The sequence below is a fragment of the Orbicella franksi genome, chromosome 10, assembly GCF_964199315.1.
Source record: "Orbicella franksi chromosome 10, jaOrbFran1.1, whole genome shotgun sequence".
Classification (NCBI taxonomy): domain Eukaryota; kingdom Metazoa; phylum Cnidaria; class Anthozoa; order Scleractinia; family Merulinidae; genus Orbicella; species Orbicella franksi.
The window spans coordinates 23,612,479-23,639,978 of NC_138154.1; the positions used below are offsets into that span (position 1 = coordinate 23,612,479).

The window sequence follows — 27,500 nt, forward strand, 5'->3', positions numbered from 1 at the left end:
CGATATTCACTAAAATTTCTTGCTACTGATTTTCAAAATCGATAACAAGGGTACCCTAAGTATCAGAGGTTTTTTTTTTATTTCGCGTGATTAACCAAAACCGGAAACGACACTTGATAAGTCTCTAGTACACACGGTATGACCAACCGTGCAGGCGAGAAAATTAGACACGATTTAGAAAATTGAGATGCAGAATATCGAGTGAGTGATCTGACTTTTCTGTTCACAATTTTCGCTTCGGTTAAATTGTTATGAAATGTTATGGTTCATGTATATAGACAAAGCCGATTACAAGGCATTTCGCGGAGCTTTTACGGTAATCTATCCGAAGAACTATTTATCCTCAGAATTATATCTTTATAAAATATGGTCAATTATGACTTGTTTCTGTTTAGGTTAAAAATTGAAACCTTGACCCGAAGAACAAACTCCATGCCATTCCTCGTTTTCCGACGGGATCATTTGCGGTCCACATCGGGGATCATTTGCAGTTCTGGATCATTTGCGGTCCAATTTGGGGATCATTTGCGGTCTGGGGATCATTTGCCGTCGGGGATCATTTGCGGTGCTGTACAGTGAAAATAATTTTTCAGCCTAGTAAATACCAGCGATTTTCAGTTAAGTGTTAAAAAGCTTAAAGCAGGGCAGAAATATGGTACATAATGAACCAACAAGACTAATTTCAAGCAAACCACGTGACCGGCACTAAACGCGGTAAAACGCCTAAGACCAAACTCTAATTGGTCTTGCATCACATTGATTGATCAAGTCGATGGCACGAAATTTGCAACTAATTATATTTTTCTCTCGCGTTATTAACCCTAATCGTAGCCCTCAAAAACACAACTACGATGTATGCAGTTAACCTCCCATTCCACGGACAACCTTCTGAACTACAACCCGTTATGGAGAATGCGATGGGCGACTTTTTTCGAAGTGATCACTTGGCTTTCTGGAATACCGTCCCCTCGCTCAGCGCCATCTTTCTCAGTGATACAGCAGACCACCGAAGCTACATGGTTTCATGTTACCATGCTAACTGTGACAGTATTGCTCGTCTGACTCCTGAAATGCTTCAGTTCCTTCAGAAGACCAGTGACACCATTTTGGCCACGACTAATGACGTAACCAAGCTGTCTTGTCCGGAAAAAAGCGGTGGCGCAGTAGTGAGTCAGACAGGTAAGAAGACTCGGCTCAGGCTGGTTTCCAAGGCCCTGGAAAATAACGAGTTTGATATGTAAAGAGAACCTAGACTACAAGTAGTTCCTATTTCGCTCAGTCCGTCGAGTGCGATCGTAAATAAACCGCGAGGAAAACATGGCCGCGCGAAATCCAGGGGTTGAGAAACGCGATCCTTGTCCCCAGGATTTCGCGCGGTCATTTTTTTTCTCGCGGTTTCCTTTCGCGTCATGCGCATGCAGGACGGACTAAGCGAAAGAGAGACTACTCGTAGTCTAAGAGACATTGTATAGTTGTGTCACTAAGAACTGGTTTACTTTCTTTCCCAGATAATTGTATGAATTATTGGAAGGTAGCTCTGATTGGAATTGGAACCCTTTTGTTTGGCGTGTTACTGGCAGGGGCAGCTTTTGTGTTTTATCTTCGGCGAGTAACTCAAGACGACTCCCTCGTCACACGAGATCATTTGCAGTCAAGCTTCAATGCAGATAACGCGGGAAAAGTTATCTAGTTCTTATTTTTTGCCATCTGTTCTCTTGAACACACTTTAACATTTGTGCTAAGGCCGCCTTTGAATATTTCAATTTTGAGGGTTTTTTTTCACTTTTGTGTCCGAAATTTTTCAATCATGATTCTTTTTAACGATGACAATAGTTAACATATTTCAGAGCTCAGCGAACTGTGCAGTTTTATAATTTACATTATGCCGCATCAGATAAAAGGGTAAAGTACATGCTTGCCAGATTTTTCGCCGCGTGTCAATCTCTTTGTACCGTCTGAACGGTTCAATTACCACACGCTGCTCAAATCGACTTCCTGTGATTTGGATCAAAGTAGAGCATGTCAGGGGCGTGTTACAAGAAGCACGAGGGTCTGACAATCAAATAAACTCGAATAACGAAGGCGATAAAAATCCTGCAAGCAAACCATAGTTGTTTTGTTTTAAATTTGATTAACCAAAAAAATTTCATCTGTTCTCTGACCACCAGTCATTCTAACCTCATACTCTGTTCGCCGCTATATGTTACATTGCGAAATAGCATAGTTATACAGGTTTGTGTGGAACAGAGATATTCACATTTACTAACCTGAGTATCAGACCTTTCTTAGCAAGAGGGTAGGGTAATATCAGGCCTTGCCGGGTATTTCCTCCTCCTACCCCGCGAGTAAGAAAAGCCTGATACTCGGGCTACACATGTATTAACCCGGAAGAAGGGAAACAGTACTATGAACACAGTACAAACTTTGCTATCAGTTTCGCTGCCTCCTAGATCATGTATATCAGAGACGAAGGTCAAGTGGTGATCCAGTGGTTAGGTAGCTGTAGAGACTAGAGACCTACCAAGAAAAGCTTACGGCATCCATGCCGGCCACGGCACGTTTTAGCCTAATTCCTCCCCTGCAGTAGCTTGTTGAAAATTCTTTTTGCATTTGCTTGCCTTTTTGATTGAACAAAGTGCCAATCGTAGTTTAGCATGCATATCATGGCGTTTTCCCTGCCATTGCCAACGATGCTTTTGCGTCGAGATCTGAGTCTTGCTATTTGTAGCTTTTTAGTCAAGATTTTCTCTGATTAGTCCCTCGAACGTACCATGTAAAATGAACAAAATATACACATGCAGCACTATAAACCTGCACTATATCATTGCCATATTATAGGACTAGTGAATACCGATAGGAAGATATTGGCTTGCGTCAATTTAAGTGTATGCTGTACATCCGCCAGTAATATCTGTATAAGTAATAATTCATTAAAAATGTCTCAATCTGTTTATTCATTGATGGTCAAGTTGTTGTTTTAGCATCGTTTTAGCAGCACCAAATATGGATCAGTTTTGTGCCACTGGTGCTAGCAGTGGTAGATTCTGCTATCAGTTCTGATATTGTATTGGCATTATCGGACAATCTAGTCCATAATTTTAGCGTGTGTTAGTAATTGTACATTTCCTTAAACATTTTCTGAGATGGCTTTGGAGTCCGATTCGTGATCGGCAGATGCGGTGACAAGAACCACAGACATAAGTGGAATCAGTGGGTGGAGCAAGGGCCCTGGCCTTCTGACGTTCTCTCCTGGTATCCACTGTGATGTGCAGAAGCTTTTCTCCCTCTCGTAGGGCTTCAGTGCAATTTGTTTTCCACGCACTCCTGTCACTGGCAAGAGTCTCCCACGAATCGATTGGAAGACCAATGGCCTGCATGTCCCTCTTCGCCACGTCCTTGAAACGGAGCTTCGGTCGTCCTACCGGCCTTTTTCGTTGTACTAGTTCTCCGTACAAGAGTTGCTTGGGAATGCGGCCCTCATCCATTCGATGTACATGGCCAATCCACCGCAGACGTCTCTGGCGAAGAAGAATGTATACGGAGGGGATGCCTGCTCTCTCTAAGACAGCACTGTTCGTAATGCGGTCCTGCCAGGAGATGGAGAGGATGCGCCGCAAGCAGCGCAGGTGGAACACATTCAGGCGTTTTTCTTGTGCTGCATACGTTGTCCAGGACTCTGTACCATAGAGGAGCGTGCTGATGATGCAGACTCTGTAGACAGCCATTCTGGTGGGAGTAGTGAGCTTCTGATTTTCCCAGACGCGTTGTGAAAGCTTTGACATGTTGGTTGCAGCGTGCCCAATCCTCTTTCCTATTTCGGTGTCAAGGGAGGTGGTGCTAGTAGCAGTAGAACCAAGGTAGATGAAGCTGTCGACCGTTTCAAGTGCATAGTCCTTGATGAAGAGAGAGGAGGAACCCTCTGTATCCTGAGTCATGATTTTGGTTTTTTGGAGGCTGATGGTTAGGCCGAAGTCATCACAGGCGTTCGAAAAGCCATTGAGGAGGTTCTGGAGATCGTTGTCACTAATAATAATAATAATAATAATAATAATAATAATAATAATAATAATAATAATAATAATATTTAATATTTCTAAGGCGCAAATTAACATGTGAATATGATCAAATGCGCCTATGAGCAACCAGAGCTGCATCGTCGGCAAACAAAAAGTCTCTGAGGAGAACTTGGCTGACTTTGGTTTTCGATCTGAGTCGGGCAAGATTGAAAAGTTTGCCATCAGTGCGGGAACGGAGAAAAATGCCAGCATTTGTTGTTCTAAGAGCTTGCCAGCAACGCAAAGGAGAGAGATGCCCCGATAATTGTTGCAGTCACTGCGGTCACCCTTGTTCTTGAACAGGGTTGTGATGATAGAATCTCGCATCTCTTGGGGGACTGCTCCCTCCTCCCAGCATTTGCACAACAACTGATGGAGCACATTGTGAAGCTGGTCACCACCACATTTGAAGACCTCTGCAGGTATGCCATCTGATCCTGGTGCCTTACCGGATGAAATGTCTTTGATGCCACCTAGAAGCTCCTCTAGAGTAGGGGCATTATCTAGTTCAGGCATGTTTGGCAGTCTCTCGATCTGGTCGAGTGCAGTTGCGGAGACTAGGTTCTCATGGTCGCAGAGCTGAGAATAGTGTTCAACCCATCTTTCGAGTTGTTTGGCCTTGCCTTGAATTACTTCACCATTTGAGGATTTCAATGGGGCACATTTGGTTGGAGTTGGACCTATAACTTTCTTAATGCCTTCAAACATGGCTCGGATGTTGCCAGTGTCAGCGGCAACCTGGATGGTTGAGCAAAGATCCAGCCAAAATTTGTTGGCACACCTAGTGCACTCTTCCTTAGCGTGACTCCTAGCCAGCCTTAGGCAGCAAGGGTTTCAGGTGTTGGATTCTTGCGGTGTTCCAGCAGCAGATCTCTCTTGGCTTCTATCAGTGGCTGCAGAGTGATAATGTTTGCGTCAAACCAATCCTGGCTCCTGGTTTTTGTCTTGCCAAATGCTTGGATGGCAGCAGCGAGGGTGGTGTCTCTGATCTGGTCCCAGCATTCTTTTGCCTCTAGATCAGAACAGTCTCTCAGTTTGCTGTTAACCAGATCTTGGAATTTCGCAGCTTTCTCTGGGATGGAAGTGGCAGCTGCGTTAATACGAGCCTTAGTGTGGTTAATTTCAAGTCATAAACAGTGAAGCCAAGGAGAAGGCTCCGCAGAATGGACTAAATATTTGACAGTATACCCGCCCAATCGTTTGATCATGACAAAAAAAAAGTGCGGTTGTGTTCCGCTAGAGAATTTCTTTCAGTTACAATAAAAACCAAGGTTAAGTAGATGCGTTATTATTTCTTGTATTTGCTTGAGTTCAGTCACTGCTGAGATATGTGTATTAATACTATAACTTTTGGCGTAGTTCATAAATGATGAAAGGCTTCAGGGGAGTTGGGCTGGTCTCCACCCATACATACGCTACGGCCTTAGAAGGCACATTTTCGCGAACAGTTTCGGTCTGAAAATGGGGTGTGGCCTTTGTATCATTAATAGACCTATTTCGATATATTAAAATTCAGCCTGAAACAATATACCTCAGCCCGAGGCTCTGGGGAATAAAGCCCACAAACTCTGCATTTATTCCCCAGAGCCTCGTCCTGACGTCTATTGTTTTAGGCTAAATTTTAATATATCGAAATTGGTCTATTGTGGTTCGCACGGCAAGAAAGAACGAGAAGAAATGGGAAGAAGAATTCTTCCTGTGTTTTCTTCCTACTTTCTTTTCCTCCGAAGAGCCTGCTCGTAGGCCAGATAAAATAGCGGACAGTTTGGAGTTTCTTCGGAGTCCATGGATGACACGGAGCATCTATCCATGTGTTCTGTATTCGTGAACCAACCGTTTCCTCTACGTTTTTATTATTAGAAACGGATTTTCCGCCAGAAACACTGCCACCCTTGTTATCATACTAAACTTTTATGAACGATACGTTTTACGTGGTCAGCGGACATTTGGGAGCTTAAGAAAACCACGACGGCAACGGGAACGTCACCGAACAAAAGATTTACGATCCGAACAATGGCTGTGCACGTGCGTTATAAATCTTGGTACATTTCTTTGCCGTCCTCTGCAAAACAACAGGGTGAAATGGCCAAATTCTGCGTTGTCTGGAGAACGTGAACCACAACGGCTAATTTTTGAAATTTTCATTTGAGATTTGTCGCTGTGTTTCAGATTTACTTTCGTGATACCTTTGACAGTAATAAACAAAGTAAATGACTTTAGAGTATCGCGAGATTCGTAGGTAAAATAGAAATTCATTTTTTAATGGGCGTTGTCCTTGGCGTCGCCGTCGTGGTTTCTTAAGCTTCCCATTACGTGATCACAACGCAATGTCGTGACTAATTTACTTTGGTGATAGCTTTGACAGTAATAAACAAAGTAAATGACTTTAGGGTATCGCGAGATTCGTAGGTAAAATAGAAATTCATTTTTTAATGGGCGTTGTCCTTGGCGTCGCCGTCGTGGTTTCTTAAGCTCCCCATTGCGTGATCACAACGCAATGTCGTGACTGTTTCGTGATTGGGCGTTTCCGGCAAAGTTAGCGCACGAAATTAAACCTCTCGGAGAGAGTGGGAGATAAGTTTCTAAAATTAGAAAAAAGAGAGAAATGTAAGAAAGTTTGACCCACAGGCTTAGTATAGAGATGAGGTTCCGGGTTAGAGATGTTTGACAACTGGAAATGAGGCACTCAAAAGACCGCTAGAAGCTACTGAGTGGTAGAGAGTAAGGAAAAGTCTGTATACGAGCCAAGTGGCCCATCAGGCCGGTTTCCCGGTTTCCGTAGTATGAAGCGACTAGGAGTATTTCTACTCCCCCCCCCCCCTGGATGGGATGCTTGTCCACCGCAGGGTTACCCCCCTGCATTAAATTCGCTGGGACCCATTTATATACCTGAGTGGAGAGAGGCACTGTGAGAGAAAGTGTCTTGCCCAAGAACACAACACAATGTCCCCGGCCAGGGTTTGAGCCCGAACCGCTCGATCCGGAGACCAGCGCACTAACCATGAACCCACCGCGCCTGGTAGAGAGTAGTAAAACCTTATAATTCGAATTGTCTTCTAAAAATCAGAAACAGAAGGGACGCTACATTCACATAAGCAGGCAGCTTAAAATGAACTTTTCGCATAATTCTTGCGTGAGAAACGTGTCGTGCGTGAACTATCACATACGGTCAGCGGCGTACCGCAAAGGAAAACAAGATGGCGTCCGCAAGCTTGGAAGAGGAGGAGACAGAACTAAACTTTGGAAAGCTTCTTGTGAGAACATTTAGTGCAAGTGCACCACCAGACACAAAGAGAGATGCTCAGTGGAAAGTGGAGAGACTAAACCTTTTGAACATCGCAAACCTTTGCATCAAAAGTCTTATCGATTCGGCTCTAAAACTTGGAAGAGTTATTGGAGACGAGCCTTTTGAACCATTTCAACAGTTTTTCGTCGTGCTCGAGAGCATTCTACGACATGGATTAAAATGTAAGTGGGCATTTAGCCTAGGTTAATTTTTTCTAGACCTTTTCAAAGTATTCTTTTGAAATAGTGGAAGGATTAAAACTTACTTCCTGAAGAAAATAACTTTGCGGTAAGGAAACAAAACGTGGCTGTCACATGACTATTAAGCTTGAATGTTATTAGCTTGTACCTTCGTTTTGAATTAAGTTTAATGCTCCATTAAAAACAACTTTATACAGCATCTCGGACGCAGATGATTTACCCGCAATTTTCTTTATCTATGTCCCTGAATTTAATTGTTAAAAAGATCAAAGTCCGATGGACATTGTAAAGTTTTGTTTTGCTGATCATTTTCTGCCACAAGCTTAAATAATAAATGAAATCCAGAATTGTCCTAAATTTTTATCTTACTTTATTTTACTTTTAGTAAGGGATCCCATCAGTGATTTCAATTGTGTACTAAAGCTTGTTAGATTTAGAAACCTTATGATTTAATTCTCTTTTGGCTTTCTCTTTTAAAATTTCCTTTGACTCCCCACTATTTTTGCATTTTATTATCTACATTTACATAAGTTATGCTTATGGCAAGTATAATAATTTTTTTATGAAAGTATAATAAGCGGTGATCTATGGTATCCTAAACTCTCTCTAAGCCTCCCCTTGATGTTATCTGGCATTCTGGTCTCTCCATTTGTATTGTTGCCTCACATTTGGCTCATACCCTTTTGTCTGAAAAGATAATTTGTTTTGTTTCGGTCATACATAGTTAATAGAGGGGAATGGTTATAAAACCTGATAAAGTTCTTTGCTGTGTGTTTTTGTTCTATTTTTTTGGCCTTGACCATGCACAAAACACAATAGTTGTTTACTCTGGAATGAGGAACTAACCAATAGAAATGTTTTGGTTATGTAATTCATGCATAGTGCATGAACTTAAAACAGAAAAAATTGTGCATGGTCGTGGACCTTCCAACATAAATCTTGGCATCTTTGTTTGCTCCTTTGATGTTTGCTGGACGTTCATAACCATTCCCCTCTAGACTATTAACTATGTTTCAATTCAAATTTTGCATTCAAAAATGTTTATGAATTAACCCTGGTTCTTGTGCAGAACGCTTAACTTGCGCAGTGATTCTCTCCACCATGTGGCAACCTGGCAAAAATGCTGAGGACCTCATGCTCAAACCTATAACAACAAAGGACTTTCGGCAAAAATACTGCTAGATTCTTTAATGTCTCAGAATTTATCTACATACACTGTAACTCCAGTGACCATCTGGCAAAAATACATAATGATTTGTATTATTATTTTGTTCAAAGTGAAACGCAATATTCTTGGTCACCGAAAGGACTACTGGGGACCTTTAGAAGCATTAGAGCAAGTTGCTCCAGAGTCATCAGAGATTGTAAAGAGTGTCCAGAATCTTCCAAACATTAGGTATATGCATACTTTGAAGCATTTGTTTTTTTCCTTTCTTAGGAACATGAACTCTAAAATACAGCATTGTCCAAAATGAAAAAAATAAAATTGAGGACCATCAGGACCTCATTACTTATAATCTTCATTACTATTTTATAGACATAGACCATTTTTTGCTAAGCAAAGGATACAGTTCAAATTTTTAAGTTTGGCCAAACCAGCCATTAAGAATTTTTTTATTATTGTTATTTTTTTTTTATTACCGGATTATTCGAATTATTTAAACAATATTTATGCTCCACATTGACTCAAAGAGCATGACATGCTCATTAAGGGAGCTGACTTATTGTTAATTTTTTTCTCATAAAATCAATGCAATCTCAAGAGACCTTATTGATCTTTATCTCTTATCAGAGATACATGTAAAGGTAAAGGCTTCACTAGTTGCAATTCCCACCACTAAGTTGATTGTCTTATCAATGGACATGTTTAATAATAATACAGTTGCTCCATGTATGTTTATTACTTTTTATCACTCGTGTTAGGACTAAGGAGTTCTTTTTTTTAAATTTTTTCTTCAGAACCAATCATGGCAAAGGAAGAGCATGGGTCAGATTAGCACTGATGCAAAAGAAACTGGCTGAATATATTATGATCATGGTCGAGAGCAAAGACCTGCTTCGGTAAGCACAGACCTCCTAACCATCAAAGATTGCCTACAGCAGTAGTCTCCTGGATACAGAGAGAATCTCTAGTCCAAATGGTCACCCAGGCAGAACTTCAGTTCTTTTGATACAGTGGTTTTGCTCTTATTCTGATGGATTTTGAGCAGTGTGGAAATCTGGAATATTTTGGCCTCGGATAGAATACAGGACTTCATGTAGTTGTAGGCTTGGAGAATTTTATAGTCAAAACATTTTTGGGGTGTTCATTTATAAATACACAATTGTTTTGTTTTATTTGTTTCAGAGAATGGTATGACCCTCATGCCATATTAATGCAGGAAGAAGGTGGAGTGGTATCTGGATTGCTTGTGGCGCTCAACATAATTGATTGTAATTTTGATTTAAAGGGAGATAGCCTTGATGTCTGGGTGAGTGGTCAATGCAAACTGTTGTCTTTTTATTAAAATTAAACACACACCTGGAAATTTTTCATTGACCTTTTCATGAATAACCATGTTTTTTTTCCCTCTGGACTCCAGTCATCCGTTCTGGACCTGAGTTTGTATCTCAAGGATGGAAACTATTTGGAAAAATCACCAGAGGATAATAAGAAGTAAGTGAAATACACACGCTGAGATAAAATCATGTACTACATGTATGTACATATAATCCATTAATGTATTTTAAGGTAACTCTGTTTATCTTCATTAACTATGAGCTATAAACTTCAAATTGGCAATTCAAATAAAGTCTTCTCTCGGCAAAATTACAGCCACATAACAAACAAGGATGATTTCAGGGCATTGTACTGTGTTATACATATAAAATTTTATATATTTACAAATTGAAGTCAGGCCTTTTTGTTTTGCTTTTCTGTGTTTCTTTTGAGTTTTTCTGTTGTTTTAAGCTGCTGTTGTGATATTTTGGTTTTAGAATTCAAATTGCCTAACTCCTATGACTTACAATAGCTAATGTACAGTGTACATGTAACATGCAGGCCAAAACAAGTGAAATTCCAATTAAAGCATGTCTCAATACATCCTGAATCTAAAGCTGTCTGACTGTAATTAGAGATGAGAATGATTTTCTTTCCAGAGCGGATGAAAACGATGACAGTGATTTGCATATCCTTATGGATCAAAAAGCGTATTTAGAGGAAATAAACCGAAACTTAAGGTGAGTCTATATTGATTACATTTTTTGCCTCTGCACACAAATGATGAAAGATACAGTCATGTATATATAGTACAGTGCTACATTTTGTTGTGTTTTGACATAGTGTGCTTTTGTTACTTACTAGTTACTCTTACTAGTGACAAGATGCTTGGGGAACTTGTCAATACATGTACAGGAATGTATACGTGTGTATTAAACTGATTCACGCCACTTCTTTAGTTCCACAGTTAGCACATTGCAGTCAAAATTAAAGAATGTCAAAATGACAAATGATGATCTTTCCACACAGGTACATAAACTATCATCAACTCGTTTATACTGCTTTATGAAGGTCCATTTTTCATGTGTGTGTGTGTGTGTGTGTGTTTTTTTTGTTTGTTTTTGTTTTGTTGTTGTTGTTGTTTTATCAGCCAATAGATGATGCAAGAATGATATAAAAAGACCACAACAGTCTTCAAATAGTTTTGTAGACATTGACTAGTCAATTGCTTTTATGTAATAACTACATGTAAAACATCATGAATGTGACATTAGACAAATTCATAAAAGCGTTTTTGTGCAGTTTAGTGATCAATATGGGTTTGATTACTTGAGTTCTTCTTGGCACCAGCTTTCTAAGTGTGGTTAATAAGGCATTAAAAGCAATGTGCATCCAAAATCCAATTTAAAAGCTCAGTTTTTTATTCCCCGCACAAGTCTGAAGTGGTGAGAATCTTAGCACATGAATAGGCTATGAGCTTCACAGCCAAAGATAAGTGGTCTCCTTCAGCTTCTCATATCTTCCCTTTTGGATACTGATCTTATAAGGTGGTGTTTGCTAGGGTTGGCAAATTGGCCTTCAAGAAATACACTACTGAATTAAGGTCCAGAATTCTAGTCAGTTTATATATGTTATTCAACCGTGTTTACACTGATTTACATTGTTAATTAATTTTATTCTTGCAGCTTACTTCATGTACAGAACAGATTGTGCAGCTGATGCAAGAGAGAGACATTTTACAGGATGCAAATAATCAGATGAATGAAGTCAGTGCTAGAAAACTAAAGGTGAGTCTTAATGTGTCATGGTGTACAATTTATATCAATTTTTCCAACAAGGGATACAAGAAGTTTCCACAATCTGGTTTTGTGGGTGTGGCACAGGAGTACATTGCACAAATATAGATTATTTTCTAAATAATATCATAAAGATGGTTGTAACATCAAACTTTCACTCATGTAAGATTCACACCTCTCCTGATGTTGTTGGTAGGTGAAAGATCTGGACATTTATATTCATCACTTTTGTTCAATGTCATTTTCAGCTTGCCCAAGCAGATATCGATGTAGAGAGGGAAACATATCAAAAATCAAGGTAAAGACAACAGTTTCTGAATGAAAAAGAACCACACCAATATTTGACCATTTTAGTGATGTCATTTTGTGTTTCTCCCTCTAATTCATGTGTACGAATAATATGAAGCTGAGTGGACATGTACAAAGTCATGAACAATTTCTTGTATCAATTATGTTTTTCAGTAGTTTTCAGTAGTTTATACTGGTATTTAAAATTTTGTTTTTGCAGGGAAGGTCTGAATGAGATGTACAACGTCATTAGGAAACAACTGGATTCAGAAATACAGCTAAGGAAGGTAGGAAGACAAATTGATTGGCTTTAACTCGGGAAGTGCCTTGTTACATGTGGGTCTCAATTTTTAATAACACTTTTGTTGTGTAAAGTATTTCTTTCACAACGTTGCAGACTGAGGAAATAGCATCCTGGGAATAGCCAAGAAAATTTTAGTCAAATTTGTGAAGGATGTATGATATTCTTACAGAAATACTGATCTTGAGCACTAAATTGTTTGTGTTTCTGGTGAATTTATAGGAAACAGAAAAGGAACTTGAGTTAGCAAGGAGCATGAAAGAAGAAAGTGAAGTGAGTGCTTGTTGTTGACACTGACTGTGTGATTTATATTAGATGTATGACACCTAGCAACAGACTCATTCTTATAAATGTTCTTTTGTTCATTGTCGGCTGGGGCTTACTTTGTTAGGATTAAGAGCAAGATATCTAAAGTTGTCTTTGGCAAGGAGAAAGCCAAAAACATATTTACTATTAAAGCTAGTTTGATTGCAACATCACGCGTTTTTTTTTTTTTTTTTTTTCGCTGTTTATCTCCGATTAGAATCAACTGCAAAAACTGCGTCAATGAAAGACTCATTTGCGTTCTGTCTTAAGAGTCTACTACTATTTTATGCTTTTAACGTCTGGCGTCAATTCTTGAGTGCGATTTAAGCCTTACATTTAAGCCTTTTTAAACTTGTGTCAAACAAAACTTGTGCATGCGCGGTATGGTTTGACAAGCCCCTTTAAACGTCATTTGGTTTGTATTGATTGTTTGACAGGTTGCCATGCGGTTGCTAGAGAAGGACATCCATGACAAGCAGGACACGCTGATCTCAATACGAAGACAACTGGAGGATGTGAAGAAACTCAATCTTGAACTTCACAACAAGCTTCAGGTTCCTTGAAAACTTGATTTTTAAAACCACACCCGGTAGTTCAAAGGTTGGATAACGCTATCCACGGAAGAAATCACTATCCATGGGATAGCGCAGTTGGTTCTGCCAGCACTTAATCACTGGATAGTGATTTAATCTGTGGCTTGCGTTATTCCAACTTTTGAACAACTGGTGCCAGTGCAGTACCGGTAGTAGGCTTAACAAAGTGTCTCCTGTGCCCATTAACTACTTAGCGAGAAAACGATTTGCGGCGTGTGAAGGAACAAGATAAAAGAGCATGCACCCAGCACTGAATTCGCCCGGCAAGAAGAGAGACTTGTCAGCGAACTTGTAGCCAACATCATTACATGAAATACATGAACATCAGCTTTGTCCTACAACAACAACAACAACAACAACAACAACCACCACCATTTATTTGTACTCACAATTTATAAAATAATTACAATAAACATTAAATTAGTATAGAGTACTACCTGCCCAAAATAACCATAAGGGCTAAAAAGAATGGGCAGATTTTAGTGGCTATCCAACATTGCCAGTTTCGCGAGTACCACCTTGAGTACTACCTTTCTTAGAAAGTAACCCTGTTTCACCTTAGCCTCGTGCTCAATGGACAGGGAGAGACTGAGTTCCAACAACAGTTTAAAGGATTATTTTTCTTGTGTTCTTTCAGTTGAGTGAGTCATCAACCAAGGACCACATGGACAAGTGGACAGAACTGGAGGAGAAATGTGCGAGGATGATTAGTCATACAAAGGAACTGGAAACCAGGTTAGGGAAGCAACTCCTTATATTGTAAAACACCTGTGCCATAAATGCGTACGCTCAGAGCCATGCTTCCACAGCTCTTTAGAAACAAAACTGGGGCAAGAAGTTGACGTAATGATTGCGCATGCATAGAGAATTTATATTTTGACCATTGCAACAAGGAAGTGAATTTAATTTCCTTTCGCTCTTACTGTATCGTCATAGAGCTGTAGAAACAACTTGTGGATGTTTGGGAAAACTCTAAATTATTTCCCATTTTTGTAACTGAAGCTATACTAAAAGCTGGATAGTGGTAAACTCACCCGTGGGTTGTTGAATAGCAGAAACACATCTGTGGCGCTTTCTGTTGAACCAAAAGTTTCGGTTTAAATTTCCGGTAATTGTCGGTGATGAATAAATGGAATGAAGCTTCCGACAAAGGAGACAAAGTCGCGCGTTATAATCACATTTTCGAAAATTTCCTATCAGGAATTTCCGTTCTTTTTAGTTGTCCTCTAGGAATTTCCGAACTGTTTGCCCCCATTTGGAAAGTTCTGGAATCTTGGTTGACTGCAAAGCGCGCCTATTCTTGCAAACTATAGCGGAAGCCGATCTTATCTATGTTAACATTGTTTTGTTCTGTTCAGTCTGAGTGAAGTCTCGTCAAAGAAGACTGAAGCGGAAAACTTGGTGGACCAGATAAATAATAAACTGGCGGATAGTGAAAGTGAAAGGTGAAAAAGATATTTTGTTGCATAAATCCTGGCAGGTTCAGGATTTGTTCACTACCAAATGTTTGCTCAAAGGATTTGTTTCCTTGTTAAACAAGGAATGGTTAACATGCCAACGGGAAAGGGGATCAGTCTGTGATCTATTAATTAAGGGATTATTATGGCTTCTAATCAGCCTTTTCATTGTCTGAATTGACTGCGTTATGTCATGTGGAAATCAACTATGGCGTTTTGTGCCATTTTACTATTATTATTTTTGTGCTTGCTCTCATGGGACTATTTATCTTTTTGGATGTAAAAAGTGAATTACACAATCTTTAGTTATATACATTTGTAGATAATAATCTATTTGTAAACGGAAGGCTTAAGAAACCCTTGAACGTATTGAATTCAGAGTTAACAGGGGCGGATCTAGGTGGAAGATGCAGTGGATGTACCCCCTCCCCTCCCTCTGAGATGGCATACAGTTTTCTAATGTAACTGGTATTCTGCAGTCAGTTACGCCATTCCTTAGTGGTGCACCCATCGTAAGAAAAATCCTGGATCTGCCCCTGGTTACCGCTCAAAACTAAAACTTAATTTGTTGTTTTAATATGGAATTTTGTCACTAAGAAAGTGAAAACAAGCCTTTGAAAAACTTCAAATAGAGTCTTTCTTTTTTCAGATGAATGTATCCGTTTTCATTTTACAGAACTGCATTAAACACCAATCTCAAAATAGAACGCGAATGGCGGACAAGTCTACAAGAAGAATCAGTTAAAGACAAGGAGAGAATAGGTGCTATGCAAATGGAGTTAAAACAACTTGAAAAACTTAAAAAGGTACTTAACAAAATGTTTTATGTATGAGAAGGTGCTCATTTTGGATAGATGTAATTTTGACTCGAAGGAGCTCAGTCACGATATTCTGAGTTATTTTGGCCAGGTACAAAATTACATTTCCATCAAAGGAAACCTGAAAATAGAAGTTTACTAAGATAGAAAAACTCCAAAATAATGATAATAAACCATAAAATAACAAGGATGGTTAAGGGTGGAAAAGATTAACACGGATTGCAAACGACGAACTTGGCTAAACTTTTCAAGATGCACAAACTGTCATGTAGCTCCTTTAAGGACAAGTTAAAGATAAAGAAAGAAAAGGCCTCATATACATGTAAATGTAATTTAAATAACTGGAGGATGTCTAAAGGTCCACCGATCCTTGTTCATGTAGTAAGAAGTAAATTGCTCGTGTCGTATACACGTACGTATGACATTCGTAGCCATTACGTCAGTGAAGAATGACTAACCTGTAAACACATACATGTACCTTTTTATCTCAAAATGTAAATACCACCTGGTTAAATCAAAATGGAAAGTTATTTTTACTATTGTTTTGGGCTGTAAGATGACAGTAACTTACTAAGGGCTGGCTTTAGTAAGTTACTGTCACCTTCTTGTCGAAAATGTAGAAAATTAACTTGCCGTTTGGATTTAACCAGGTCATATTTAAATTCAGGGATTGTTGTGATCATAAGGCATAGTTCACACTAGCGACATAACGACATAACAAGGACGTTATATCGTTGTTTGCAGTGTGAACATCCCGACATAATGACATGATGGCAACATAACACCATGAATATAACGAGATAACGAAAAAACAAACTGATCTTTTCCTTATGCTTTTATGTCGATGTTCACATTGCGACATAAGCTATAACTAGCGACATAAAGACATTGTAGACATAATGACATATTTGCATCATAACAGCGTGAACATAACGACATAAAGATAAAACTGATCTTTTCCTTATGTCGTTATGTCGATGTCGTGATGTCGCTAGTGTGAACCAGGCGTAAGGAAACCATTCTCCAGCGATCGTTGCACCTCGATCGCTGAGCCGTGAGATAGTTCTATCTGGACGATCGAAGCAAGAGTAGCGATCGATTATGTGGAAACAAGCCTTAAGTTAGCTGTCGATATGCTTTAAACACAGTGTGCTTTAGATTCTGTCTTGTTTCTACACCTTAAATAATCCTTGAATGTTGCATGTAAGTAGCAAGTTTCTAAGTATCTATACTTCAACAGACCTGCCGCAAAAATTGGAAAATAGCTTTTAAGCTATTTTGCAAAAATGATTGATTTGTTAAAAAAAAAATTGTTAAAAACTGCACGTTTTAACTTATTCGATTTCTAGGAATACCAAGTATTACATGAGAAATACCTGTCTTTAAAAAAGGCCTACTCAGAACAGGAAACGGTGGGTACCTGTTTTGTTGCTTGGATTACAATATTTTAATTGTCAAAGATACGAGGTTTTTAAAAGGTTATTCTCCGGCATTGGTTTCAAGCACGAAAGCAAGAAAGAATTGTTATACGAAATAGTCCGCGCAGTAATGTTTCTTTTTCCGTTTATTTTGGCAGGCTCTTGTAGAAATGGGTTCTCACTTATCAAAGTAAGCACAGCTTGTCATTTTTTGTGTAATTTTAGTCCCTTGATCGTTATTTTCTTGTTTTTCACTGATTGAGTATTTTCTGGCTCAGTTCACAGCAGAAAGTTGAAGAAATGAAGGAAGTCACGCAATCTATGAAGGTAACGTCACGCATTCTACGACGATGATGCCACGTAGTGCATTGTCCATTCCAAAAAGGACTCAGGGAACGTCTTTATAGGTTTTAAAGAAAGTCTTAAGATGATCTCGAAAATACAGCTGTAGGAAGCACACTTCCAGTTGTTATGGTAAACTTCGTAAACTGTCTATTTTCGAGTAACTTTTGGGCAATTTTTAGAGCAAAATTTTAGCATTTTTGTAGCACAATCTGGTGAAGCCAGGTAAAGGAGAGCTGTTTTTGATGTATTTTTCGCACCTTATTTTCCAGGACATGAAGTGGGCTGAAGACAAGGATACTGCGCAATGTCAACAGTGTAACCAGCCATTTTCTTTGGCCAGACGAAAGGTAGTAGCAGTTTTAACTGGTACTTCTGTTATTTTAAGCCTTATGCTTTGTTTTAATGTTGTTGTTGTGGTTGATAATTTTTTGCGGGGTTTTATCGTAACTTAAACAAGTTGCTGTTCGTGTTATGTCACCATTTGACCCTGAACTGCTAGTTAGAGTTGTTTTCGACTCGTGGAAGCATTTCGTTAAGTTTTGTTTTGTTTTGTTTTGTTTTTTTCAGCATCATTGTCGTAACTGCGGTGGTATCTTTTGCAACGCTTGTTCGGATTACACCATGCCCCTTCCTTCCTCGGCCAAGCCTGTCCGCGTGTGTGACGCGTGCTACACAACTCTACTGCAAAGGTACCAGAGGTGACAGCAGTCAGCCATACACTCGTTCAGGGGATGTCTCGATGTATGTGCGTGTTGCGATGTGGAGACGTTTGGTGAAACTTTCTTGGAGAAGAATTTGAAGACATACTTTCGTCTCGGCAAGATTTTAAACTTTCTAGTACAGGCGAGATTGATGTTACTTTGAAATTCGTAGTCTTTTTTACCAAACAGAGTCTAATCTTGTACCCAGCTTTCCAATGGCGCTACGCGTAGAGTGGGTGGTGGATACGGGGATAACTTGAGACCGAGTGTAGATTTCTAAATAAAGAGAATATTTCTGATGCTAAAACAGCACTTCCGATTTTGCCAAGTGTGGCATGGTGAAGGCAGTGGCTTTAAATTTCTTAAATTATTCTTGTAAATTTGAACACCTGTCAAAGTAATTCGTAAGTAGTTTTATAAATTCTAAATACTTTGACAAAACTTCGCCATATTAACACGATGATGTGTTAGAAGCGAAGTCTTTTTTAGTTAATTGACGCGATGAAAGCTCGAGAATTTTGCTTGTACCTTTGTATAACCCGTTTTAAATCTACCAACCTGAGCCCGCGGTGTGTATACAACGACGTTGCTAAGTAGCATGACATTTGCGCATTACACCCTCATCGAACATTCCTACATGTGAGCTTTCGAGTGACATTTTGATTAAGAAAATAGCCCAAAGAAAATACGCGCGCTGATTGGTTTAAAATCGTGTTTCCATAACTTAATAGAAACACAGAACTAGCACGAGCGCTAGCTGTTGACGTAATGATGGCGCGAGCAAAGAGAAATCTGAGTAAACAAGTTGTTTTCTTTTATTCGTCGTAAAATTTTCTGAAAGAAATAGAAAACGTGTTCTCCGTGTTTCTATCGAGCTATAGAAACACTCTTGGAAGTTTGGAGCTGTGGAAACATTCGCCTGTCGGCTCGTGTTCCCACAGCATTTCTCGTTCTCCCAAACTTCCACTCGTGTTTCTATAACTCGGTAGAAATACGGTACATGTTTTCAATTTTTTTTTTTTTATGGGCAAGAAGTTGGGAACCCCGCGCGTGGCTCAGCGGCTATTTTCCAAAACCAGCACTTGCTTTATTCATTTCCTCAGCTGAGTTAGTATTTAAAGGCTGTAGGTAAGATTTGGTAAGGCTGTGTACGTCGAGATTGGTTCAATTAATAAATTCAATTCATTCAAATAAGTGGGTGTAGGAACGGTTATGAAAAATTAAATATTTTAAGGAAAGAGGGTGTACACGGCAATAAAATATTCTTTGCAAAGGACGGTACGTTTCAATTTTTTTGTATGGCCTAACAAAACCAAACTAGCCCATACAGTCGAACCCCTATTAAGCGCTTAAGGGTCGACCACCTCATAGAGGTTGGTGTACCTTGAATATTTTTCACCATCGGGTTAATTTGTTAGTGAACATGGATTCACTTTGACACAATCAATATTCCCCAATACGGCCCTGAAGTCACCATTTACAATTCGATTTCCAATAATCCTTTTCTCTGCTCAAAAAAGAGGGGAAAATGCTGGCAGGGTGCTGGCAAATTTAGCGATTAGAAATTTATATTGTTCACTTCTGAACGGAAAAAGAGAAGTACCTCTGAACGGAAAAAGAGGAGTACCTCTGGAGGTAGTCTAGCATTTCCGATGAGAGTTTTCGGAAAAGTACTGCTCCACATGACTTTTAACCAGATTTCCAGATTTTTTTGGCTTTATGGTAGGCACCCTAGATTTCCACAGAGTGTTCCGGCAAGGTGCAGACCACACGTGATATAAACTTGGAGTATTCAACGATTTACACGTCAAGTATTCAAGTGCAAATCAGGAATAACAGTCCAGACTCTAGCAAGATATTCCAGGTGTACGAGTCAGGAGTCGTCGAGTAGATCAACATCGGTAATTTGGTAAACGCCGTGAGCGTCGATCTGTATTCGGGTGTATTCGGGAGTACTCGGGCCCGAATATTTGTCTTTAAGCGTACTCTCAACCCCGATCAAAAAAAAAAAAAAAAAAAAACCAGCACAAAACGCTTGTACAGTAGTATGGTGTGTATTTATATTTTGCTATATTTCTAGCGAAATTCAACAAAATACAAATGGCACGTGCATTGTAAAACAAGTAGCATTCCTTGGGTATGTGATGACGTAACGCGTAGAAGCGATGATCAAAATTTGCTATGACTGCAAAAATTTAGCGGACAAGTCCGAATGTCGAGAATCTCTCTTGTAAAATACTTTATGCAAGCTCTTGCTTTATGATAACCTTTTCCACAACAACCTTCAGGCTCAGAGTTTGAAAATTAAGAAATTTCTCACAATTCAAGCCAACAAATAGATAGCGTAAACTCTGACGGTTCCTGGCTGCCAGAACTACATCCATCTTGTATAACTGACTGAAATATATGAACACTACTAAACTAAACTGTAATTCTTGATTACAACTAAGATAAAATACAATCAGCTGCACTCAAAAATAAACTACATTGCTTTCTTGTGCTTTTACAAGCATTTCTCATTGAGGTGCAGGGACACACATAACCCGAGAATGCAAATTTCATCTAGAATTTCATCTACGTGTGAATCTAAGATGTCGTGGGTCGGCCAAAAGAGAGAGAATCGTTACATTTCCTCACAGACAAAATGCTAACAATGTTATGACGAATAGGCTGATGACTTGCCACATCCTTGGACGATATCCTATCACGTGGAGAAAAAAAAGAAAATGAAAAAGTTAATGGATGACATTAAGACCTCACACTGCATAGATTTATACTTTAATTATTTCCAATAAAGTTCTTCCAGAACTGACAATGGTCCACTAAGGCCGCTGACTAAAAGGACTAAAGACGCGTCTGTTCAGTGTTAGTTTCAATCTGAGGGATACAAAAGCAGAAACCGACACAACGTAGGATTATTTTTTTAAGGTGTACTAACAACATTTGGCGAAATTCTCCGACAAGCATCTCCGACCCTTAAATATGGGATCCCCCGGGCAAATAATCCGGGGGCAATTTTCGCAATTGCCAGTGAGAATTACATGAACTATTTACACTCTGAGCATTGTTTCATCTCACGCTTAACGCTCATGAAAAACAGAAATGTTTGCACTTTACAAAACCGCACTAATGAGGACAGTTCAAGAGGAATAACCAATCCCCTAGTAGGGGGAGGAGAACTTCCATGTGAAAAATTCGGGCATGCTCGACGTCTCGCCCAGGTCTACCGTACTTTGGAGGTTTAATTTGAATTCTCCGACGAGCATCCCCGACCTTAAATATCCGATTCCCCCGGGCAAACAATACTCATCAAGGAAACAAGCAAACAAATTCGCCATGACCATGGAGGCGCTCTTGATGGCTGGACCCCGAATATTGTTTGATTCCAGTTTTCAACCCTTAGAGCTTAGGTTTAGATAGAAAGATCACCTAAATAACTCACTTACCATGTGCAGTATTCCATTCTGAAATGAAATACAATGAGGCAACTTTATTTAAGTGTCAATATAATTTAGCACACATGTTAACTGGAGTCACAGCATAGAGCGGTTTTTACTTGAGTGTCCAAAAGAAACAAGTTTTGCATTACAACGCTACGCTATTGGCTTAAAAAACTCGCGCCACTTTTTCATCCAATCAAAAGTGAGATCGCCAAAACCAATTGTGGCTCGTTGGCACACGTTTTCCCGCGCTTTGCATCAGCCGCACGCGTTTTGTTCGAGTTTTGATTGGTTCACTGGATTGTCTACGTCCTTTGGCCAGAGTGATTTCATTGGTTTTGGTTTAACGACTCTCAAAAGAGTAAATAATAATTAAGTACAAATAATATACTAAGTATGCAACGCTTTCGAGTGGCATGATGCCATGAAATATCTCACGAGAACTTCGCTTTTTCTGATATCAAATTTCTCAGTCTTAATAGAACACCAATTTTTTGTTTGGATTTGGGCTCGTTCGCTTCACTGAGTTTCCAGTTTTGTAAGGACATAAATTTTACGTGTTCACTGAAAGAGAAAAACTCAACAGTTCTATGTCTTTATTTGATCTGGGATTTAAGGGCCACCAAATTGGCTGGCACGTAACATGTCGTCAGTGAGCGTGGCAGTCGATTTTAATAATATTTATTAAAGCATATGCTCTAATGAACAGTTATGCTTGCCTAAAAGAGGACTTATTTGCTTTTGACGTCATTGTGTTGTTCAAATTTAAAATCTGCGACACATTTTGATGAGATTTTCGCACCAAAATGGTCCTGTAAAAATCAGTGAAAGAATGGACCCCCTACAGACATGATATAGTTCACCGCCACTGAGAGTTTTTGACATTTTTCTATAGCAGTTATATATGCTGCCTGTGATGCATTCGTAATTTACCTGTGACCTCCGGCCTAAAGAAAAAATGGTTATAATCTTACCGTGACATTTTTCATTTGCCATGCTGGAGACTACTTCCACCACGCTGTTAGCTATTTGCCCCAAAAACGCCAACCTCTTTGGCGTCACGTGGCTCATGTCGTCACAATCCTTATGGTAACACTGTACCATGTATCCCCGGAAGTCCGCGGAATCAGTAAGGAAAACCGCTGGTAACGAGGGCTCGGCATTCCAGAAACGATAATGGTCTGAGCGAAAGAAATTGTAAACAGCATTCTGGTAGATTTGGTTCCAGGTACTTGGTCTGCCTGATATTAACGAAACAGTGATCGATTTGAAGGTTTCTGTAAATTTAATCAACACTGCGGGTAAACCGAAATCAAAGTTTGTCAGAGGTAACAACTTGTACATACCATGGCGCCTGGGAGGGGGAAGGCAAGAGGCCGGATCACGTGAAAAACACAAGGCACGTGGGACGACCCCCCCCCCGACAATTTTCTTTTAGTAAGAATACAGGGCATACTTTCCCATCCTGTCAACTACCACCACCCCACCTCACTGTTCGTATCCCGTTTCTCTTTTGAGAAGTTTGGGATCAATGACCGAATTATTCTATTAGCCACAGAAGAGCCGAAAGTCTACACCAAATTCCAAGCAGGCCCTAGACAAACTTATCATTACAGGATCTCCATTCTCCACGCCCCCACCCCACCCCCCCCCCCCCCGCCTTGCTTCTCTTTCTATCCGGTCGACACAAACTTGAACTAACCGTCCTTTTTGAAAAAATTGGTAATCCCGCTGACGAGCTGTGCATCATCCTCTGCTCGACCAATCACAGATAAGAAGTCTCCTCTAAATTGATTTTGTGACATTTCTTGGTACTCTTGCGGAAATCCGAAGCTGAAACCCGCGGGCAGCATTTGAGAATTTGGAGTGTCATCATAATTGAGCACCGTGTCTAAAATGACCGCTCCTTGGAAACTCGAGCCAGTGCTGTTGAGATACTCAGTCAAGTTTTGGACAAAATAACCGCTGCCACATAATCCACCTGCGCACGAGCAGTTCCCAGACCCCGAGCAGCTAACATTGGAAGTTGGCTGGCTCTCTTCCAAGTCAAAGGCCACAAACAGGAGAGTATGGTCACGTAAACAATTTTGTTTGTCTGAAAGCAAAATGGCAAGTTTATTTAGAATCAGTTGCTCTGTTACATCTTTCCGGCATTCTTGTGTCATGATCCATGGATAGCTATGTTACAATTTTACGATGTTTAGCATACGTGACTGTATATTTGTTTCAAAAAAGACCTGGCAGGGACGGCGGAGCCGGGGGACTGGGGGGGCTTCAGTTCCCCCTCTCCTCCCCCGATTTCAAGCAAAACCTACAAAAAAATAATAATTTTACAAATATCTCCCGGACCCCCTACAAGTTAGCGCCTCTGGCGCTTGCTTGTAATCCCCCCCAATTCAAAATATACTCCGCCATCCCTGTCTGGGTTCTGAAAGGGACCGCGTCATAGCTGAGTTTAGTCTATTCTATTTTTTAATTATAATTAATTATTATTATAATCATTATCTCTTTTTTATGTTATATTATGATTAGTTTTTATAAGGCTAACTCATTTTTGGTGTTTCCAGTTAGCAGCAGTTCTAAATCTTATTTGACACATTAAATAATAAAGTTGGAGCTTCGTTACGGTTTCTCATCTGCAAAGTTTGGTCTCAATTTTTTTAAGTTCTTCGTTTGTAATCCGTGCCAATCTTCTCCATCCTTAGCCATACTTGTTTCTTTATGGTATATCATTATCACTTTAGTGTTTTTCTATTTATTTATTTTTTGATTTTATCATTATTTTCGAATTTAGGATTTTTGGTTTATTTCAGGGAGGGAAGAAAACCGGAAAACTTGGAGAAAAACTCAACATACTCATGACTTCGGGTTTGGGAGTCCAACCCGGGCCGCAAACGCATTTTTTTTGTATTTTTGATCTGATTTCAGGTACTTGTTTTATAGCCTACGTCACAACAGACGGCCCAAGCGTAAGATGCGAGGAGTTATCATTTTTTTTAATCGTTTTTTTTTTACTTTTATGCGACCGTTCAGCGAAACGTGATTGAATACGCGAAACGTGACTCTCGTCTTGCAGTAGATGGAGGTGTTGTGTTACAACGTTTGAATTTATAGATCGTTTTTCACTGTCACGCAATAAGAAATAAATCGAAAACCATTCAGTGGATGAAGTCAAGTGATGTTATAGGAAATCATTAGACAAGACACTTCCCCAAGTTTTAGGTCTGTGCATTTTCCCAGACTTCAGATATTCGTCGAAATGTTTCGCTGAAATTTAGACAGCCCAGTGTTGGTGTACCTCCCGGGGGAGGTACTTTGGGAATTTCTGGGTGGGGATGTGCCGCTTGGACCCTGGAACCCTTAGCCTATACCAGAGCTAGTTCAGCTGAATTTTGCTACCCTATACTAGAGTAAACTCCCCAAATCCCCCCATCTATAGACACTGTTAAGGCTGATTTGCGTAAATTTAAACTTGCTGATTTGATTTTTTTATATTTTTGAGTGGCAATTTCTGGTTTCCTTAGTCTAGATAAACTCTTCAACCAACTAGTCAGTTTTGTGAAAAATGAAACCCTATTCTAGACCCAAATGCTCTGATTTATATACCCTATCCTAGAGTAAACTGCTTGAAAACCATACCCTTCACAGCGGCACATACCTATATAGCCCATATATGGCAGTGCCCCCTCCCCCCCCCCCGCGGGGGTTTACCTCCGTGGCACACAATAGACTGTGTTCAAGTGACGTCATCAAACTCTCAAATCCAAAAGTAAAGAGCCCGTAAAGATTTTGTCCTCATCGGGCATAACAGGTACTAAATTTATATCTGTTTACAACTTTCCAGCTCGATTGCTGGTTTTCAGTGTCACGTAATTCAAAATAGATCAATAGATAAAGTCCAGAATCTGGGAAATGAAAGAAGGTAAATATGCAAAGACTTTCGCCAAAATTCTGGTCACAGCAATTTTACTTATGCGAGATATGTGGAAAAAATTTTTACCCAAATCTATAGAGATTTGTATGGAGAAGCCATGCTGGTGCCCATCCGTATGGGCACCCGTGGCGGCCGGGGGTGTCTGGAAAACCCGAATAGCGAGTAGCGAATAGTCGCGAATAGCGAACAGCGAATAGTACCGAATAGCGCGAATAGTCTCAAATAGTGCGAATAGTGGCGAACAGTCGCGAAAAGTGGCGAATAGTGACGAATAGTGACGAATAGTCGTCAATAGTGACCGCTTTAGATCTAATATCCAGCTTTAATTAATTATCAAATAAGCAACAGAATCTCAGTGAATTTATTATCTTTTCTTCTCCGGACTTAGGCTAGTAGGCTGTCCATATAGTAGTGGAAACCCAAACAACGATAACTCGTCGAAATCGCGTTAGATCGGCCTGAGGGAGCTGGCAAACAACAAAGAATACAACACAGCAACAGGGTGAGTAGATTGTATTCACAAAATATAAGAATAAGTGACTTTTAAAGCAAAACCGTTGCGTTCCCATACAAACCTTTATAAATTCAAATCGTTGAAACACAACACCTCCATATGCTGCAAGGCGAAAGTCACGTTTCGCTTATTCAAACTCGGTCGTTATGTAATAGTATATTTCGGCCGTACATGTCACGTTTCGCTACAAAAAGATAAAAAAACAAATGAAAACTCTTCACAAACAAAGAAGTGAAAATAATAATATTACTGTACCAGGACTGGTGATAAACTTTAGAGCTTGTAGTAAAGCGGTCATTCCGGAACCATTGTCATCTACACCGGGAGAGGTCGGGACCGTGTCATAGTGGGAACCAATCAAAACCATTTTATCGTCACGTGTTCCGGTGTAGCGACCAGGCAGTCGACCAATGATATTCACTCCTGGATACTAAAAAATATAACGACTATACAGATACATTCACGTATTAATGTAAATCATGAGAAGTTGAGGGAGAGAACAGATAGCTGTGCCCCGTGATAATTTATTTCAAATCTACTCAAACTTTGAGTCGTGTTATGAGCTGTAAAATGACACAACGTCAGTGTTACTTACCAGTCAGGTGTGCACGTTAAAATAGCCTAACAGGTTTAGACAGAACTAATAATAGATTTCAGATAATTTTCATGGGAAGTCGGTTAGCCATGCATGGGGATCTATTCACCGAAACCTAGAGGGTCGAATCTCATTAGTATCTCTAAGATTTTGAATGAATTTCTTCTTTGAAATACCGGTCACTTGGCTCAGAAATAATGGACAAAGGTTTAACTTTCTGGCTTACAATAGAAAACAAAGAGTAAAGCTATTTTTGTTATGCTATCAACAGTTCCAGTACATCTGAGAAGATCTTCAAGGTACAGCATTTCAATCATGTGTATTACCTATACTAATCAGCTTAAAGCGCTCTTATACCTTCAGATACAAATTTTTCTCCAACAACCATTTTTTCGAAACATGAAGATTCAACATCTCTGACCGTTTGCAAAACGTATTTGGAAACGATTTTGCTCTAATTACTTCTTGATTTACGTTTAAATAAAGAAATCTGCACACTGGTAGCTATATTTTAACATAGCAACGCCTGTAGCGACGGTTGTTTGCAGTCTAAAAGTACTTACAAAATGGTTTCATTAGGCGATTTGCATAATGGCGTCATTTGACTACAACTACCAGAATCCTTCACTTTTTCTGTTTCTTATGCTAATTAGGGCAATTGTTATTTAAACTCCAATGGGGATTCAGATTTAAATAATAAAACAATTGAAGGAAATCTGGTAGGTGTAGCCAAATGACGACAACGTGCAAATCAGTACATTTTAATTATACTTCTACAGGAAAGCGTGAGAGAACTGAGTGTACTTATGAGAATTGTGTTTCATAGTCCTCAACATTGTTTCCTTTACCACCTTATACGCCCCTTATACTTGGTTAACATTTTTATGACTGGTGTGTGTTCGGATATTCAATAGAACATTTATGTAAAACCTTTCGACATACGCACTCCTCCCCGCCTCTGCCCCTCCCCGTCC

At 39.6% G+C, this 27,500-nt stretch overlaps 4 protein-coding genes across 4 annotated transcripts in view; 2 read left to right on the plus strand and 2 right to left on the minus strand.

The window, feature by feature from the left end:
- LOC145499582 (uncharacterized protein YfbL-like) overlaps nucleotides 1–2,849 on the plus strand; it is a 7,633-nt gene extending 4,784 nt beyond the window's left edge. The window contains exons 5-6 of the mRNA XM_081479118.1: nucleotides 832–1,179; nucleotides 1,509–2,849. Coding sequence (XP_081335244.1) covers nucleotides 832–1,179; nucleotides 1,509–1,690 — 530 coding nt within the window. The 3' untranslated portion in view covers nucleotides 1,691–2,849. The remainder of the gene's footprint in view (nucleotides 1–831; nucleotides 1,180–1,508) is intronic.
- A 249-nt stretch (nucleotides 2,850–3,098) lies between these two features.
- LOC145501759 (uncharacterized) lies at nucleotides 3,099–4,763 on the minus strand. Its single transcript, XM_081481154.1, has 2 exons — nucleotides 4,195–4,763; nucleotides 3,099–4,023 (listed from the first exon to the last, which is right to left on the minus strand). The coding sequence occupies exons 1-2, from the start codon at nucleotides 4,761–4,763 to the stop codon at nucleotides 3,099–3,101; spliced, it is 1,494 nt and encodes a 497-aa protein (XP_081337280.1).
- A 2,109-nt stretch (nucleotides 4,764–6,872) lies between these two features.
- Nucleotides 6,873–19,484, plus strand: LOC145499579 (RUN and FYVE domain-containing protein 2-like). The gene is made up of 20 exons (XM_081479110.1): nucleotides 6,873–7,523; nucleotides 8,820–8,937; nucleotides 9,501–9,602; nucleotides 9,889–10,012; nucleotides 10,124–10,197; nucleotides 10,680–10,760; nucleotides 10,980–11,049; nucleotides 11,706–11,807; nucleotides 12,065–12,114; nucleotides 12,325–12,391; nucleotides 12,628–12,678; nucleotides 13,149–13,265; nucleotides 13,942–14,039; nucleotides 14,663–14,749; nucleotides 15,438–15,567; nucleotides 16,929–16,991; nucleotides 17,156–17,187; nucleotides 17,276–17,324; nucleotides 17,612–17,689; nucleotides 17,910–19,484. The coding sequence occupies exons 1-20, from the start codon at nucleotides 7,253–7,255 to the stop codon at nucleotides 18,042–18,044; spliced, it is 1,899 nt and encodes a 632-aa protein (XP_081335236.1). The 5' UTR covers nucleotides 6,873–7,252; the 3' UTR covers nucleotides 18,045–19,484.
- A 2,666-nt stretch (nucleotides 19,485–22,150) lies between these two features.
- LOC145501760 (uncharacterized) overlaps nucleotides 22,151–27,500 on the minus strand; it is a 9,852-nt gene continuing 4,502 nt past the window's right edge. Inside the window, exons 3-6 of the mRNA XM_081481155.1 lie at nucleotides 26,187–26,361; nucleotides 23,186–23,578; nucleotides 22,971–22,993; nucleotides 22,151–22,914 (exon numbers count right to left, since the gene is read on the minus strand). Of these exons, the coding sequence (XP_081337281.1) occupies nucleotides 22,249–22,914; nucleotides 22,971–22,993; nucleotides 23,186–23,578; nucleotides 26,187–26,361 (1,257 nt within the window). The 3' untranslated portion in view covers nucleotides 22,151–22,248. The remainder of the gene's footprint in view (nucleotides 22,915–22,970; nucleotides 22,994–23,185; nucleotides 23,579–26,186; nucleotides 26,362–27,500) is intronic.